The 19,988-nt window shown below is 37.3% G+C and overlaps 1 protein-coding gene across 8 annotated transcripts in view; it reads left to right on the top strand.

Moving 5' to 3' along the window:
* The window catches only part of LOC106883361 (regulator of G protein signaling 7), a 325,930-nt gene that overhangs the window by 187,757 nt on the left and 118,185 nt on the right, over positions 1–19,988 (top strand). For all 8 annotated transcript variants that reach the window (XR_016241150.1, XM_089349413.1, XM_052966213.2 and 5 more), the window contains 3 exons: positions 8,859–8,879; positions 12,100–12,161; positions 18,605–18,718. Coding sequence is in view for 7 of the 8 variants with exons in the window: in XM_089349413.1 (XP_089205539.1) it covers positions 8,859–8,879; positions 12,100–12,161; positions 18,605–18,718 (197 nt within the window). In the remaining variant the exon portion in view is untranslated. The remainder of the gene's footprint in view (positions 1–8,858; positions 8,880–12,099; positions 12,162–18,604; positions 18,719–19,988) is intronic.

Raw genomic sequence — 19,988 nt, 5'->3', positions numbered from 1 at the left:
TGGAATAACACAGGTCCAAAGTGTAGGGAAGACCATAATGCTGTGGAGCAAAATCTTGATAGTCCAGGTGATCCTAATATAAGTATATATATCAACATTAGCATAGGTAATAGGAGTAGAAACTGGAATAGCACTGGGAATGACAGCAATGAGAATAATGGAAATAAAAGTAGTAATAATAACAGCAATAACTATCACAATAAAAGGAAAAATATGAAAACAAATACAAGGAGCAACCTGGTTGCAAATAATAATATAAAAATGAAATTGTTGAGATAAGAAAGCATGTCCTTTGGTGAATGAATGCTTATGTAGAAATGTTATATATAAATGTACAGTAAAAACAAGTGCATATTTATATATGAACTTACAGAGGCAATGACCAAGACCTCTGGAGATATGCTGTGATTAAGAAGACCCAGCAAGTAAAGCGAGATCACAGCCATAACCTACACCAATGTCACATAATCAGCCCATTTAAAAAGTACCTTTGAATCATCAGGTGACATTCCATGCTTGTGGAGACCTATTGAGTCAAGTAAAATCAAAAATCAAAATCAAAAATCAAAATCAAAATCAAAATCAAATCAAATCACAGTTAAACGGAAATTGTAGTTGTGGTTGATGCCAGTGCTGCCTGACTGGCTCCCATGCTGGTGGCACGCAATAAGCACCATGCATGCATGGGTTGTTGCCAGTGCCACCTGACTGGATCCCCACACTGGTGGTACATAAAAAGCACCATCTGAACATGGTCAACGCCAGTCCCCTGGCTCCTGTGCCGGTAACACGTAAAAGGCACCATCTGAACATAGCTGATGCCAGTGCCACCTGACTGGCTCCTGTGCTGGTGGCACATATAAAGCACCCACTACACTTTCGGAGTGGTAGGCATAAGGAAGGGCATCCAGCTGTAGAAACATTGCCAGATCAGATTGGAACCTGGTGCAGCCTCCTGGCTTGCCAGTCCCCAGTCAAACCGTCCAACCCATGCCAGCATGGAAAACGGACGTTAAACGATGATGGTGATAAATATGTACATGTGTGTGTGTGTGTATATATATATATATATATATATATATATATATATATATATATGCATATATATATAGGTGTAACAAGTGACACTTTCAAAAACTGCTGGGGGAATCATACAGCATCATTTATGAGCAACTGCAAAAGGCAATTTGCATCACTCAGACCTTATATGGGACTTCACATTGTAAAAAGTACAATGCAGCATGACTTGAACAGCAATGCAAAATGTGAAACTATATAACGCATACTCAAAAGTCTGTAACCTCTACCTGGAAGAGACACTTGAAATAGCATTGTTGTGATAAAATAATCAACAAATGCTCAAAAATTATATTAACATGTAATCATAGCTTTAAAAGACCATTTCTGGAATTTAGAAACAATATGTGACATCAATATTACATCAATCTTTTATTTATACAAAAATGCATTTATAATTTGGTGATTACTTCTACTGGCAAGATTATATTGTTGCTTACATGAATTATCTGATATTCATAATAATTTGTATGTATCTATGATCATTTAGTTATATCAATCCACAATTCACTCAAAACTGCTATTATAATGTTTCAGTATCATTAATGTTATGCTTATTTATATTGCTGTCCACCTAAATTGTGTAATCCTATAATAACTGATATGTTAGGTACAATTATTTAGGTAAAGGGGAAATGACTATAGAATGAACCTTCTTGTTCTGACAGAATGTTGTAGCGTAAGTGGAAAATGACTGGTATAGTGGCATGGAGAGATGCACATTCATGAGAGCAAAAATCTGTCTAATTTTAGATAGATGTATATTGGTATATATAAATATATGTATGTTAATGCAAAATAAAAGAATATGTGTACATAATATATATGTGGGAGAGAAAACTATTGATTTAACCTCACATTATTGAGTGAAAAGAATCATCAATTGTATGTATGTACCTATATGTGTGTGTGTACATGGGTATGACTCTGTGCAAGTGTCTAAGAATGTCTGTATATAAATGTACAAATGTATGTGAATGCATGAGCATATAAGGATGTGATAGCATCTATTAATGACTGATTAAACGACTGTGATGGGAACCAAGCACAGCTAAATTTAAGTTTATGAGCAGCCTAGTAGACAAGCTGGTATCCTGCTGGGGTAATAAGTTGACCACCCGTCCTTTGAAGAAAGATGTTTACAGACAAAAGAGATAAAGAATTCTTCTAGTTTATATTTTTGCAACATTATTATGTTAGAGTTAACCTATCTTCATAAAAAGCAAGACACATCTATGCAAAAGAAAAGACTGAATATGAGGTTTTGATAATTTATATTTTATACTTTTAATTTTTTATTTCCTTTAATTAATTCTGGTCTATTTATTTTATAATTTACATTCTTGATTTTTATTTCCCTTAATTTCTTTGGTATTTTATATGACTTGTGTCTATCGAAGTCTATATGTTGCTCTTTATCAAGGGAATGTAAAAAATAGAATATTGGTGTAAAACAATGGGAAGCTATAAGCAATCCAGCAGTGTCCAAAAAGCCACTCATCTGATGATGTGCAATGCATAGCAATAGCTATGCACTTGCACATCATATTTATATATGTATAATGTCTTTACAATGTGTTATAGCTTGTGAAGTGCTCAGCAAGTAACAGCTGTTACTAATGCACAAAAACAATCGTAATTTGGATTAAAAGCTGTTCATTCCATCTTCTTGTATTATTATCTTTTTTATACATGTATGTATATATCTTTGTGTGTATGTTTATATATTGATATATATATGTGTGTAGATATATATCCATGTATATATATATATTAATATATATATATATATATATATATATATAAATATATATATATATATATATATATAGATAGATAGATAGATATACACACACACACACACACACACACACATATATATATATATATATATAGATAGATAGATAGATATACACACACACATATATATATATATATATATAGATAAGTAGATAGATAGATAGATAGATAGATAGATAGATAGATAGATAGATAGATATACATATATATAGATAGATATATATACACACACACACACACACACACACTCCTTAGTAGGGGCCTCCGCTTCACGCCTCTCACGCCCCACTGTGACGAATTCGGGACTCGCACTGATGTCAGCCAGTTCCTGCGCCGCATCAAACTGTGCGCGTTCTTCCAAACGTCAACACAGCATCCCGACAATCAGGACTACTTCCCGGACCTGGGACGCCGCCCATCCAACTGGACGCCGCCTCCAGGCCAATTCAGTAGCCTAGATTTGTTCGTGAATGACTGTAAGGCGTTGGTTGAGCGTTTCGACTTTAAAAAAAGATCCCTCCCGGCCAATCTCACCCGGGCCGAATCGGTCGCCCTCCGCAATCTCCACCGCCGCGACGACACCGTCATCAAGCCGGCGGACAAAGGTGGAGCATTGGTGGTGTGGCGCGCGGACCTTTACAGAGAGGAAGCGCTCAACCAGCTTCACAATCCCCTCTTCTACCGCCTCCTCCCCTCCTACCCCACCCCTCCTACCAACGGCTTGTGTCCTCCACAATCCATGACCTCATCTCCTCCTCTGCTCTCCCTGCTACCGCCACCAACCTCATCGTCCGCACACCCCGCACCTCCTCCATCTACTTCCTTCCCAAGATCCACAAACCTAACAAGCCTGGCCGCCCCATTGTCTCTGCTTGCAATTGCCCCACCGAACTCATTTCAAAATACCTCGACCATATCCTATCCCCGTTAGTTGCTGCCCTCCCATCCCACATACACGACACTAACCACGCCCTTCGCCTCTTCAATTCCTTTTCTTTCCCTCCCGGCCCCTCACACCTCCTCTTCACCCTGGACATCAAATCCCTATACACCGTGATTCCACACAACGATGGTCTCTCAGCCCTCCAATACTTCCTTGACCGCCGCCCTGACCCCACACCTAGCACCCCTACGTTGTCTGGCAGAACTCGTCCTCACCCTCAACTGCTTCATGTTCGCCGGAGATACCTACCAACAGCTCTCTGGGGTCGCGATGGGAACGAGAATGGGTCCCAATTACGCCAACCTCTTTGCTGGTTACATTGAGGCCTAAGTATTCTCCCAATTCTCCGGTCTGACCCCAGAACTATACGGTCGCTACATAGATGACTGTATTGGAGCCACCTCCCTCTCCCGTGAACAGCTCTGCTTTTTCATCTCCTTCCTCTCTAACTTCCACCCTGCTCTTGACTTTACTTCTACAATCTCTGACACCTCTGTTAACTTCCACGACATCTGTCTTTCCATCAACCCCCCCTCCAACTCTCTAACTACCTCCGCCTTCTTCAAACCCACTGACTCCCACCTCTACCTCAACTTCTCCTCCTCCCATCCATTCCACACCAAACGGGCCATCCCCTACTCCCAGTTCCTCCGCCTCCGACGTTTGTGCAGCCTGGACCAGGATTTCGAGACCCAGTCCCAGTATCTTGCTCGTCTGTTCATGCATCGAGGATACCCCTCCCACCTTGTCCAATCCGCCCTCGCCCGCGCTCGTCGAATCGACCGCAACACCGCCCTCTCTCCTCCCCCACACCAATCCCCTAACCGTACCCCATTCCCACTACGTTTCCACCCTGCCACCCTACCCCTTCGTCGGAGGATCCTACGGGCCTTCCGTCGCCTCCAGCTCGATCCCACCACCCACCCCATTTTCCCCAACCCACCCCTATCTTCTTTCAAACGCGCCCGCAACCTACGCGATCTACTGGTCCGCAGTACCTTCTCCTCTTCCTCCCCACCCCACCCGGCTCCTTCCCGTGCTCCAGATCCCGCTGTCACACCTGCCCCTTCATCACCAACACTACCTCTGTCACAGGGTCGAACCTACAAACTCTTCACATTCCACACAGTTTCACCTGCACCTCCTCCAACCTAATTTACTGCATCAAATGCAACCTATGCAACCAACTCTACGTGGGGCAGACGGGCCGCCGGCTGGCCGACCGTTTCACCGAACACCTAAGGGACGTTCGGCTAGGTTCGGACGCCCCTGTTGCCCGTCACTTCCACTTGGCCAACCACTCTCCCTCTAACATCTCCGTTTTTGGCCTCGCCCTGCACCATGGGTCCACTCCCTCGTGACTCCACTTGGAGCAACGCTATATTTTTAACCTTAATTCATCTTTCCCCTTCGGACTCAACACAGCCCCCTCCTCCTTATGACTCTCCCCTTTACGTCTATGCAACACTTTTCTTTATTTTTTAATTTTTTTTATTTCTTTATTTTTTTTTTCATTTTTTTTACCCTCCCCCCTCGTCCATTTTACATTATATCCGTTATTCTCTTGTTATTACACTCACTACATTTTTCCACAATTTATCTCACCCCTTCCTACACGCACACATACCCACACACAAAAAATACACGCACATGTAAACACACCTACCCCCAACACACCACACACACATAACACATATGTATGCACTTACATGCTCAGACTCGCCCACACACTTATACAAACGCACATACACACGCACACTTGTGCATACACATACACGTTAACAATCACGCAAACATACACACACACACCCACCCAAGCATACACACCCTTGCACACGTAACCCACATATACCCCCATTCACAAATACCTCCCACACACCTGACAACCAATACATACCCCCATTCACACATACCTCACATACCTCCCATACACCTAACACACACACCTCCCACACCTTACATATATACCGCCCACATACATGACAAACATACATGTGCGCCCTCACACACACATATAGACGAACGCACATACATACACACACACATACACGTACCCAATACCTACAACCCCACACAAACACACACACGAACACACACATACTAAAATACCGCCTGCTGACCTTCCACTTAACATTGTCCATAAGCATCCACTAACTATTCCTGCTACTAATTCCTTCCACTACGTCTCACACACACACACATACACACAAACACACTAACAGATAAACCACCAAACCATGCACACACACACACACATACATACGCACACACACGTTCTGTTATCACACACACACTCGTAGACTCTCGCGCACGCACAGATATTCATCTCCCTTTTTCACTCTCCTGTCTTAGAAAGAACTTTTCCCCCACCACCTCCTCTTCCGGTCCTTTCACAATGTAACCTCGTGGGCATCAGTACCATTTTCCTCTTTCTCCGTTTTTCCATTCTCCAAACTTTCCATCTTTCCGACGAAGGGCTACGCCCGAAACGTCATACACTCTCTCTTTCCTTTCCCGAGCGTCCAATAACACTATCTGTATCACGTCCTCATTTTGTTGTTTTTTTGTTATTGTTTTTTGTGTTTTTTTTAAACTATATATATATATATATATATATATATATATATATATATATATATATATATATATACAGGATGCAGTGAATATATTGTTGTCTAAATTATGCAAAAATGAAAATAATACTGTCATCTCTTTTTAGCAAATATATTTACCAAAATTACATAAGAATATATTGAAATACTAAAGAAATAGTAAAATTCCCATTGGCTTCAATCACAGCCTCCAGATGACTTTACAATCTCCTGCAACTCTTCTTTAAGTTGGTGAATACTGCCATAATCCTTGTCTTCAGTTCATCTTTGGTGTTACAAGGAGTTTTGTTGGTCTTTCCTCAACTGCACCCCACACATAATAATCAAGGGGCTTGCAGTCTGGAAAGTTAGGTGGCCAGATGTTAGTGGTGATGTGGTCACAGGAATTGTCTGACAGCCATGACTGGGTTCTCCTGCTTGTGTGGTAAGGTGCAGAGTCCTGTTGCCAGACATTGGGTGTTTCAGCAGCTCTCTCTTGACTCAGGGCAGCACTACTTCCTCCAGGCACTTGATGTCAGCTTCTGTGTTGAGTCTGAGGCCGTGTGGGAAGATGAATGGAGGCATAATGTCGCCATCACTAGTGATCACTCCAAACACCATGATGTTGACTGGATGTTTGATTTTTATCACTCTCGCTACATATTTTGGGTACATGGTAAGCCAACGGTTGTTCTGTGGGTTCACCAGCCTCATAGCGTGGTTTTCATTTTGTCCTTGATGGCTTGGGATAAAAATTGGCCCTTTCTCATCTTGTATGAGGAATACTGAATGTCTTCATGCACTACCTGCCTGATAAGAAACTCAGACACTCCCATGTCTCTGGCATTGGAACTGAGTGACTTGGATCTCCCCAATAAATTCAGGAGTTCTATTCTTATGAGAATGATCAGAGTGAGTTTTCTGAGCCGCTATACCTTCATAATCACCATTAGACTCATCCAATTCTTTCCAAATCCTCTGCACTCTCCTCAGGTTGACGCCCAAACATGCTGAAGAAATGTTTGTATTGGAGCTTCTGACAGGAATGCCAAGCAGTACAGCATGTCATTTCCAAATTTCTGGCAGAGTGAATTGCTTCATGGTGCTATTTTTCTCACAGATGGTGCCCAACTGACTGTACTATACTGTGTAGGCGACAAGATCAAAAACAAACAATGTGCATGCATAAAATTAAAAATATGGTGCTATATGTATATATATATATATATATATATATATATATATATATATATATATATATATGTAAATATATAAAAATAAAAAGATAAAGAGAGCAATGGTAAGGTTTTTTATGGATAGAGTCTTACAGCTGTTTTTGGGAAGATCCAGTACTTCCCTTCATCGGAGACAGAAAAAATAAAGTAATCTATTATTATATCCATAGGCGGATATTTTTAGTATGAAGTGGTAAAGAGTGTGATGTGCTGAAAAAAGAGAGAACAGTACTTCATACTAAAAATATCCGCCTATGGATATAATAATAGATTACTTTATTTTTTTCTGTCTCCGATGAAGGGAAGTACTGGATCTTCCCAAAAACAGCTGTAAGACTCTATCCATAAAAAACCTTACCATTGCTCTCTTTATCTTTTTATTTTTATATATTTACACATACACACGCTAATACACGACTTATAATACCCAATCCTGTTCATACAACGACTGGGGCAAACTAATCGGTATACAGCACTTACTCGGTATTACCTGTATCCTCTTGGGTTTGGTTAAATCCAATACCCTCCTCAACCTTATATATATATATATATATATATATATATATATATATATATATATATATATATGAAAGCATATGGCTTATTGGTTAAGGTATTCAGCTCATGATCATAATATCGTGACTCTGGTACCTGGCAATGTGTCCTTGAACAAGACACTTTATTTCATGTTGCTCCATTACACTCAGCTGGTAAAAATGGGAAGTATCTGTATTTCAAAGGGCCATCTTTGTCACACTCTGTGTCATGCTAAATCTTCGTTAAGGGTACATGTTTCTGTGGAATGCTCAACCACTTGCACATTAATTTCATGAGCTGGTTGTTTGATTGAGTGATTGATCAACTGCCATGATCATTGTCATAACTGGCAGAGTTCCAGTTTACACACACACACACACACACACACACACACACACACACACACACACACACACACACATATAAACACACACACTCGTGTACATGCACATATATATGTACGTATTAACAGTGGAGTCTTAATAATTTGCTTTCCAATTATTTTTCATTTCTTTTTCTTAAATTTTAATCCTTTCAGTACATATAATTTGGAAATCAATTGTTTTCTTCCTTGATGCTTCTAAACCTCTGCTATTGTAGTTAAAATATTAATAAAATGGATGTTTTCACTCAACTCTATTAATTTCTTGGTTTTCTTCTCTTTCTTTTTACTAGGCTTCAGCTGACAGTCAGCTGGTGAGTGTTATTTTTATATATTTTCTTTTGTTCTTTTCCCTTTTTTTTTTTAGTATTTCCATAACTTTCAAAATTTGTGTACTGATAAGTATTTATAGATTTTTCACATTTTCAAAACATTTTCTTGTTCTGTCTTGAGTTGTATGATGCCAAAATTTACCAGTGGTGAGATTATAAATTTTAAGCATTGATATACATTTCTCTTTCTTTTTTCTTATTATAAGTTACTGTTATACATAATCAATTGACTAATTATTAACAAAATCAATCTAACAAAAATCAGTTCAATTTGGAAAAAATTACATTTGGTCATCTGTGCTGAGGTTATTTTTCATCAATTTAAGCACATTTGAATGATTACTCACTGCCTGACAATAACATGCTTTCCTTTTAATTCACCACTTTTGTAGTGGATATTTTCTCTTCATTGGATATGTGCTTTCAATATTATAAATTTAACCATGCCACTCATTGAGGTCCAAAATAACATTAATTTTGATATTAATCATCTAGTGCTACATTTAGGTTGCTTTACACTTCCATTTCATGCATACACATACAGATGCACATGCTTGCATGCATACACACACACACACACACACACACACACACACACTCTCTCTCTCTCTCTCTCTCTTTCATTCACTCACTCATTCATGGAATCATATCCATGCACATATACTTTTAATGTCTAAAGCTGCAATATTTAACCTTTGCTAATCCATAACATACTGAATAAGGCACTGACAGTGTTACAGCTTTTTTACATTGTATAAAAAAGTAACCAGCAAATTGTTTTAAAACAGAGATGAGCACAAGCACTGAACATTGCCTCAAAGTAGCACACAAACCTGTGCAATTCATTAAATACATTCAACTTAAATATTCTAGCATTATCTGATCCCCTTTAAAATCTTATGGCACTCCTACAGACCATATTCAGCACAGTGGGTAAAAATGTTTGGTATAAATGGTTGTCCTAAACTCAAGAACTTTTATAATATTTAAAACATTTCTGTTGCTCTGTGAAATGTAGTAAGGACTGCCATCTTGAACATCATCTTTCATTGGAAAAAAAAATTAACAGAGTTCTACCTGAAACATTTACCTGTATATTTTATCTCTTGGCTGACACAGATTTCCACTAAACTATATACTGTTTCTAATGACTATCCTTACCTTCTGTAATATCTTTAAAAGATTAAGAGATGACAACTTTCTGAATGTCCATCCTAAAAAAAATTCTGAAGACAAGATAGTATTTGAACGGTATAAGTTTAGTATCAAAATATTGTCATTTAAAATTCTGTTTATTCTTCAGTTCTTCAGAATCTTGGGTACATCATATGTGTTTTATTCTAAAGTCATCAGGTGTTTTGAGTATTGAATAATATACATCCTCATGTAGACAACCTGATTTTCCTCAAATTTATATGCAAATGTTTTGAAGTGGCTATAACAAAGTAACAAGAAATAATTTGTAAATAGTTTGGTTTTAGGTGAGATTGTGTATATACACAGAGTATTTGGGCTAAATTTGACAGTTTGCAAAAAGGGAAAGAAAACACAATATTCCATTCAAAACTAAAAGTATTTTAAAATTCAAAACATACCACATTAGATTATGGCTGAGAGGTAACAGCATACTCAAAGTAGCTGCTCTCATCTTCCACCACAGCCTCAAGACAGCTCTGGAACCTGATACATCCAATCCTCACTGTGTCCCTGGGAAGATCTTTGAACACTTCCTTGATCTTGGCCACTAGTTTAGCCTTGGTGTTGCAGGCAGAGCAGTTGATGTCTTTGTCAACCATGCTACCCTCAGAAGAAGGAAAAGAAAGAAGGAGCAGAAAGCCTGAGAAGACCTCATGTGTCATTATATGGCCTACATATATATGCATGTATGTATGTATATATATATATATATACATACATATATATGTCTGTGTATATATATATATATATATATACATATATAAATTTAGTAAATGGAGTAAAACGCATATGTTAACTGAATACTTTTATTTCCAACATATGTTTCGAAGATTACAAATTATACCTTCCATAGGAATAGGTGATGTTGATAAGAATGTAATCTTCTCTTCAGGGATATGCATGGGAACCAGCTTAACCGTAAGACATTTTAACCGAAACATATGTTGGAAATAAAAGTATTCAGTTAACATATGTGTTTTACTCCATTTACTAAATTCATATATTTACTCAAGTACCCAAAATAACAAGGAGTTTCTACCTCATAAACAGGAGTTACACCACAGTCATTTTGTGATATTTGCTACCTTGGTATCTATTAACCAATTTATTTTGCCCAAGTTAATTATTAACTAAGAGAAAATAAATACATATAATATAATATATATACATATATATATATATATATATATATATATATATATATATATATATATATAGGCCATATAATGACACATGACCTCTTCTCAGGCTTTCTGCTCCTTCTTCCTTTTCTTTCTTCTGGACTTTTCCTTCTTTTTTATGAAGAACCATACTCTCCTATTTTTCCATCTATAACCTTACACTGAGCATCAATGTAATATATTCACTGTGTAAATCCATTTGTGTTTCCTGTTTTCTGCTTTTGACATCCCTATATGTACATATGCATACATACATACATACATACATACACACATACTCTGCATTTACTTGTGTATAATGCAAGAAATTTTATACAAAATATCAGTGATTTGATATTTTACTTAAATGTAAGAAAAAATAAAATAATTAAAGATAATAAAATATGTTAGTGAATTTTAGGCACAAAAGTTGGAGTCACATTATATTTGAAATTACATTGTTCTCAAGTAAATGCAGTATGCAATAATGGAGTGTTATTTTAACAGGTAGTGTGTTATTGTTTTCAATGCCAGACCTGCTCTTATCAAGCTCACTCTATATTCAATACTATTCTCACCTTATATCTAGACAGTATATCTTATATCACATCTTATATATAGACAGTATATCTGGAGTGGCATTATTCTGTTTCCTTTTTATGTTTAAGGTGGTACATGAAAGTAGTAACTGAGTGAGATTTGGCTGCTGTTTCTAGCAGGCTGAATCAATGTGTTATTTGAAGAGAGCAATATACTAATTAAAGAGAGATTAGTGTTATTTGAAGTAGTATGGTCATTTGAAGTGGTGATGTTTAATGAACAATTTCATTCTTGTTTCATTTTAGATTGAGAGTCTTAAACAAAAGCTTGAGAAACGAAGAGTAAAAATTTCCAAAGTTGCTGAAAGGTATGTTTTATACAATAGCTCTAAATATATTTTAAATATTTATTAATCTTCTGTCAGACACAATTAACCTTGGCATCCTCAGAACCAGCTTAAAATTTTATGAAGTTTAGCAGTACCTGAACAAAGAGTTACTAAGGTATCATGTGTGGCTTGACAGTTGTTGTGTCTTACATTGCTAGGCCATATATTGTGTATGAGTATAGAATATTTAGAAAGCCATTAATGCTAAAAAAATCTGTCTGTTTATACAGACATATTACTAAGAATAGTCATTGTATCAGGTAATCCCATAAATTCTGTCCAAATTTTGAATAAAGAAAACAAGTGATCAAATGTTATATTTAATTTATATTTAATCATCAATGTACTTTCCCTGATTATCTATGACTTCCTTCCATCTATTTACAAGCTTTTTAATCCCATCAATGTAAAATTCTTTTTGTTTCAAAGTGAAGAACTCTGAAATGTCAGTTTCAACCTCCTCCTGGCTTGCGAAAGTTATGTCCCCAAAATGATTCTGTAAACTATGAAACAAATGGTAGTCTGAAGGAGCAAGGTCGGGAGAATAAGGTGGATGAGGAATTTTTTCCTAACCAAGCTCTTCGATCTTCTGTGATGTGATCTTTGCAGTGTGGAGTCATGCATTATCCTGATGAAACATCACTCCTTTTCAATTCACTAAAGCGGGTCTTTTTTTCTTCAAAGCTTGGTTCAAATGCTCTAATTGCTGACAGTAGACTTGAACATTGATTGTTGCATTAGGTGGTAACAATTCAAAGTGAATTATTCCTTTGCAATCCCACCAGATAGAGAGAAGAACCTTTTTCTCACGAAGTTCCTTTCTCGGTTGTGGTTGAGCTTTTTCCCTTTTACCCAGCCACTGTTTATGACGTTTAACATTTCAATAGAAGATCCATTTTTCGTCACCTGTCACAAGTCTATCCAAAAAGGGTGAAATGAGTTCGCGAGAATGGAGAGAAGAGCAGATGTCAACTCAGGATTTTGCAGTTGCTTTCGGACAATTCATGAGGCATCCATTTTCCAAATTTAGGAACCTTTCCAAGTTGTTGAAGACCCCAATGCTCATCTGAAACTTATTTTATCGACCCTGAAAGGATGAAAAGTAAAGTCGACCTTGGCAGAATTTGAACTCAAAATGTAAACATGAATGAAATGCTACTAAGCATTTTGCCCAGTGTAGTAATGACTCTGCCAGCTTGCTGTCTTAAATTTAGAAAAAACTGTTTTGTTTATCAGCAGTTTTATGGAAGTATTTTCACAAAAACCAGTGCATTTCACTACAATATAGTTTTAGGTTAAATCCACTGTGTAACGTCTTAGGAAAGTCTTCCCTAACATAGCCTTGCCTTGACAGTGAAATATTATCCATGTAAAACTGTGCTGAAGCTCATCTTATATATGTGTGTGTATGTCCATGTATGTATGTGTGTGCAGGTAGGTAGATGTTAGTGTGTATGTGTGTATATGCATTTCATAAGTAAAAGATAACATAGTCTATAAAACTGTGGAAGAAAGGTGCTCTTTGTCTTTAAATATTTGTTTTGCATTGAGTTTAATACTCTCTTGTCATTCTTGCTGTGAGAAATCCTGTGAACTAGTGATTGGTCCATTGAAAAAAAATGTAACAAATGAATGCTGCTATTCATAAATTGCAATATTAAACACAAAAAGTAAATAAGACCACCAATCCTATTAATATGTTTTTCAAGTGTATGTAGTGTTAAAGTTTTGTGTGTTCTGAAATTTGTTTGGTGTTTATTGTATTAGATTAGTGTGAAAGTTTTTATAGTATTTGAGTGTAACTCCGAAAAATATTTTCTGTGTCATTTGTCTTACTAAATTAAATGTCTTACATAGGATGGATGCTGTACCTAAGTAGGCTGTTTATTTTGAGTGGGTAATTTTGTATCAAACAGTTAGTCTACTGTGTACGAGAGTGTACTGGAAAGTTCCTGGCTTAAAGAGTATCACGAAAGACCTGGTTAGAGACCCAACATTCTGAATGCTTCTACAGGACTTAGAAAAACTGAAGAACCACTGTGATAAGTGTGTGAATCTGAGAAACAAATACGTTGAATAAAAAACATAATTAACTGGATCCTTCTGTATTTTCTTTTACTCAAAGTCAGGAACTTTTCAGCACCCCCTCGTATATGCCATACTTTAAGCTTAATCAAATTCATCCACCAAGCAATAACAGCTATTCAACAAAATCCCACTAATCAGTGATTTATGAACACTATGCATGTAAATGGAAGATGTTCTCATCTCTCAGATGTATCCATTTGACAGCACTACTATAATTGCAGAGTATGTCTCCAACTGACAATACAACCTGCACAAGAATTCTTTAAGTATGGTAGCTATATCATTGCCACCTAGTATTTGGTGTGTGCTTCTATTATGTGTATTTGGTGTGTGCTTCTATTATGTGTATTTTGTGTGTGCTTCTATTATGTATTTTCAGTTTTCATGAGAAAATGTCTGCAATATTATTCATAAGATAAAACTACATGCCTTGTGATGCTTGTAGGTATATCCAGTCTCTACATGTGCTGGACAGCCAGAAATGATGTGGTTAATTGTTTCTTTATGCTTATTGCATAGTTCTTGCAGTTAATATTAACCTCTTATTTTACCATTTTATTTTTGTTGATTTTTTTATGACCAGATATCGATCTTGAGCTGCTAAAAATCAGTTCTCCAGTTTCTGTCTTTATTTTGGAATTTTTGAGCCATTTTTGGTTACTTTCATGATTCTCCCTTATTCTTTGTATAACTAATTATAGAAAGGTTTTACTAAAATTGTATTTATTGGCAATATTTTTATAGTTCCATTGTGATTTTGTTTTCGTTTTAGACTTTTGCAGTTGTTTTTTTTTTATTCTATTTTTTTTTTACCTCAGTGTAATTAGTTTCTAGTTTGAATTTTATTGTTTACTTATATAAAGAAACAATTTTTTTCTTTTTGTTTCTCATTATTAGAAATGAACTGACAGAAATCTATCTCTGAAAGGTTGGGAAGAGATGGCAACATGCATACATTGATTTAGTTGCTTCACTGTTGTGCCTTACCCCAAGGAATATCTAACCAGACTGGAACATCTGTTCTTTTGTTCTCTTTTATCACAAAGGAATATATCTCAGTCTTGTGAATGGAATGCATTCCTTTGTTTAGATCCCAGTCTGAGATATATTTCTTTGTCAATAATCATTCTGTTGGAAAACATGTGCTGCTGAGGTTAAAGATGCACAAACATGCACCAACTCACAGACAACTGCAGATATTCCTGGATAGTGAGCAAGTGTAGTGGTTGTAAAAACTTCTTACAACTCTTCCCCATGACTGAGCATAAATTGAGGACAGGCACTTGGAATTTGAAATGTTACCAATTGTTCTGTCATCTGGGTAATGCAGTTAGTCAGGAATCTATACTTATATTTAGTAGTACTTTAAGTGAGGGTATGAATTGAGACATACTCTGGTGTTGAGGAAATGTGCTGAAAGCTTATGAAAAATTTTTGGATTACAAATGATGGATAATTTTTCAAAATACTTCACTTGAAAGTGCTGCCATGATGCATTGGCAGCTGGAGATATACTCTGCAGCTACAACAGTGCTGCCTGCTGGCTATGTCTGAGATATGGAGAGAAAAAAAATCATTCATTTATTTCCATTGTGTCTATAAATCATTGAATGGCTGTTATTACTTGTAAGCTACATCTGATTGTCATCTAAGTCCAATTCGAAGTTTATTTTACAGCCTTTGCTTTAGAGGTAGAGTTAGATAGTTTTCCACTAGCTGTTGGATATAATAAAAGTGGCAATAAGAAAGGTAACACTGAAAGGACAGAATACATAACTTTTTCTCTCTAACAAAACATTTATCAATGTTTTCAAGTATCACTTTGAAGACAAAGAGAGAAGTACCACCATCCAATAAATGTTATGAAAGGTACTGTGTGGAATATTTGATGTGCATGAAAATGTATAAGCCTAGATATAGCTTTGGGGTGTCTTGTCATCACTAGTAGCTGATGCTTACTTTTAGAAAGTTATATGTACATTTTATATAAAAGATTTTATATTGTATTGCATATGTGTTGTTGTTGTTGGCACTCCATCGCTTACGATGTCGAGGGTTCCAGTTGATCCGATCAACGGAACAGCCTGCTCGTGAAATTAACGTGCAAGTGGCTGAGCACTCCACAGACGTGTGTACCCTTAACGTAGTTCTCGGGGATATTCATCGTGACACAGTGTGACAAGGCTGACCCTTTGAATTACAGGCACAACAGAAACAGGAAGTAAGAGTGAGAGAAAGTTATGGTTGAAGAGTACAGCAGGGTTCACCACCATCCCCTGCCGGAGCCTCGTGGAGCTTTAGGTGTTTTCGCTCAATAAACACTCACAATTGAAATCACGATCCTATGGCTGCGAGTCCGCTGCCCTAACCACTGGGCCATTGCGCCTCCACTGCATATGTGTATGTGTACATATATCATCATCATCATCATCATCGTTTAACGTCCGCTTTCCATGCTAGCATGGGTTGGACGATTTGACTGAGGACTGGTGAAACCGGATGGCAACACCAGGCTCCAGTCTGATTTGGCAGAGTTTCTACAGCTGGATGCCCTTCCTAACGCCAACCACTCAGAGAGTGTAGTGGGTGCTTTTACGTGTCACAAAATCATCATATACATACTTTCCAAATTGCTGTCAATTTTATTCAGAGTTACTCCCCTTCTAGATGGGTTGCAGGACCACATTTCATTCATACATTTCAGTTTGGGTTTGGTTTCTTCTGTTGGATGCCATTCCTATCACCAGCCATTGTACAGAAGGTACTGCGTGCATTTTATTGTAGAAATTGCACTGAAGAGATTGTTATGTCCTCTACAAGACTAAAGGGTCTCATCAGCACTACAACTAATACATGTTGTGAAGTGGTGGGCATTTGTCAAGCACTTTACAAAGTATGCCTGTAAAGTGGGGCTGTCTTGCACCTCCTTAAATTAAAGAGTTCTCACCAATTTAGGATGTGTTTATTCACTTAGGGCTATATAACAGAGAAGGAAAGTTAATAGAAATGCAAGTACTGACTAGAGAAGAGGAAGGATGGATGCATATAGGGAGTAAAAGTATGATGGGAGAGAGAGAGAGAAAAAAAGAAATTAGGGTGACTGGGTGGATGAAAGGAGCAGACAGTGACGGATACCACTGAAGATAGTCAGTTGTAGGTGTCAATAACAAGTGGCTGCACAGAGAAAGGGTCGTGGAAGTGTGTATTGGATATAAGCAGGTCTGAGAGAATGCCTTGCATGCAGGTTTAGGGGTAAGAATGATGCTACATAGGGTAAAAGGATTGAAATATGGATAAGTTCAGTACCATCCCTTGTTACACAAACTGCATTTATCAACCCAGAACTATAGTAGGAGCATTCAATCATGGTGCTACACAGTGTGGCTACACCCACAACCACTTGCTCACAAAGCAAACATCTTCATGATACAGCCATGCTTGTGTTATATTAGAAAGAATTTTTTATTTGTGCAAATGATGTTATAAGTTCAAGAACCATTTTAAACTGCATCCATAATAGGTAACAAGAAAGGCAGACACTAGTAAATATACGTGTGTCTATATAACTTTATATTTAGTTGATAAATATTCTATATTAAGAAGAAAAGACGACTGCTTTATATCAACACTTTGGTTTCTATTGTAAGCTGAAATGGCCTGTATGTGTATGCACACATAGATACATTATACATAAAAAGCACATGTCCCAGTGCCATGCAAATGCACCCATGCTGGTGCAACACAAAAGCACCTGAGTCAGTGCCATGTAAGACCACTCATGCCAGTCCCATGTAAAAAGCACCAGCACACTCTGTGAAGTGATTTGCATTTGGAACGGAAAACAGTCATAGAAACCATGTCAAAACACACAATTGGAGTCTGGGCAGTTCTCCAGCTGACAAGCTTCTGTCAAACCATTCAACCCATGCCAGCATGGAAAACAGATATTAAATGATGATGATAATGATGATGATATATATATGTGTGTGTGTGTGTGTCTGTGTGTATTAATAAAAAATAAAATTATTTGCTAATACTGAATATATATTTATATATATTCTTTGCTTGGATTGTATTGATAGATTTGGATGTTTGACATCCCTTTGAAGGATTTCGATCCTCACCTCTTGTGTCTATATATATATATATATATATATACACACACACACACACACACACACACACACACACACACACACACACACACACACACACACACACACACACACACACACATCACACAGAGACTAAAATAGTTGTCAGTTTACTTATATATTTTGGTAAATATATTGTTGCTATGATTTAACTTATTTCTTTTATTTTGGTATTTTCAGCTTCATTGCTTACTGTGAACAATATGCAGAATTTGATGCCTTCAGCACAACCCCTGAACCATCGAATCCCTGGATCTCTGATAATATAGAATTCTGGGAGCAGGAAAAAACTGTGTATGTTGCTTTCATTTAAATTTGATCTCTTTTAGGCCACCAAATTTGAAATTCATAAATATATACATAAACAATATAAGACTCTGTAAATTAGAAGGAAGGGGGATACCCTGAACATGTGATGCTTTAAAGAAACTCGTTTTCTTTTTTATATGAAATTCATGGGATAAATTTTATATAGCCCTGGTTATTTTTTATATATTTTTTGGACCAAATAGCTCAGCCAACTCTCATTCAAATCTGACATTGAAGTTAACAATTACTGATTACACCAAAATATATGTTGAGCAAAGTAGAAAATCTTACAGACTTTTGTGAAGGCAGCTTATTTGCAACTGCTAAGGCAGCATTTTTATTCTGTTGTATATATAGGGCCTCAGTTATAAGCAAAACAAACATTATTCTAGATGTAATTATTTCATCCCCCTGAGGTCAGGTTTGCCTTTCATCCTTTCTGGATCAGTAAAATTAAGTACCAGTCAGATATTGAAGTCAGTTTAATCAATTAACCCCTCCACACAAATTATACCTATGTAATAAATAACAACAACAGCATCACCAACAGTAATAATAATACTGATGATGATGTCAATAAGTTTTAGATTCATTGGTCTAGACTGGCATGGAATTTGGAATAGATAAATGTGTGGTGCTAGTGTTGTTGTTGGCACTCCGTCGCTTACGACGTCAAGGGTTCCAGTCGATCCGATCAACGGAACAGCCTGCTTGTGAAATTAACGTGCAAGTGGCTGAGCACTCCACAGACACTTGTACCCTTTACTCAGTTCTCGGGGATATTCAGCGTGACACAGTGTGACAAGGCTGGCCCTTTGAAATATAGGTACAACAGAAACAGGAAGAAAGAGTGAGAGAAAGTTGTGGTGGAAGAGTACAGCAGGGTTCGCCACCATCCCCTGCCAGAGCCTCGTGGAGCTTTAGGTGTTTTCGTTCAATAAACACTCACAATGCCTGGTCTGGGAATCGAAACCACGATACTATGACCGCGAGTCCGCTGCCCTAACCACTGGGCCATTGCGCCTCCACTTGGTGCTAGTAATAAGGAGACAAAAATATATCCAAGTCAGGAGAGATTAAACTCCCAGATGATACATCAATCTAAGCAAGGAATGAGGGTGACAGTTACAAGTACTTAGGTTTATTGGAGGCAGACAGAATTCTCTATCAAGAAATAAAAGAAAAGGTGAGAAATGAATATCTCAAGAGAGTAAAAAAGGGAAGAGGAGTTATAAAAGCTAGACCAAAAATTAAG

This window comes from Octopus bimaculoides, chromosome 3 (genome assembly GCF_046866305.1).
Source record: "Octopus bimaculoides isolate indiv1 chromosome 3, ASM4686630v1, whole genome shotgun sequence".
Taxonomy (NCBI): domain Eukaryota; kingdom Metazoa; phylum Mollusca; class Cephalopoda; order Octopoda; family Octopodidae; genus Octopus; species Octopus bimaculoides.
Note: the sequence above shows the minus strand (reverse complement) of the source record. Positions and strands in the feature narration are given on the sequence as shown.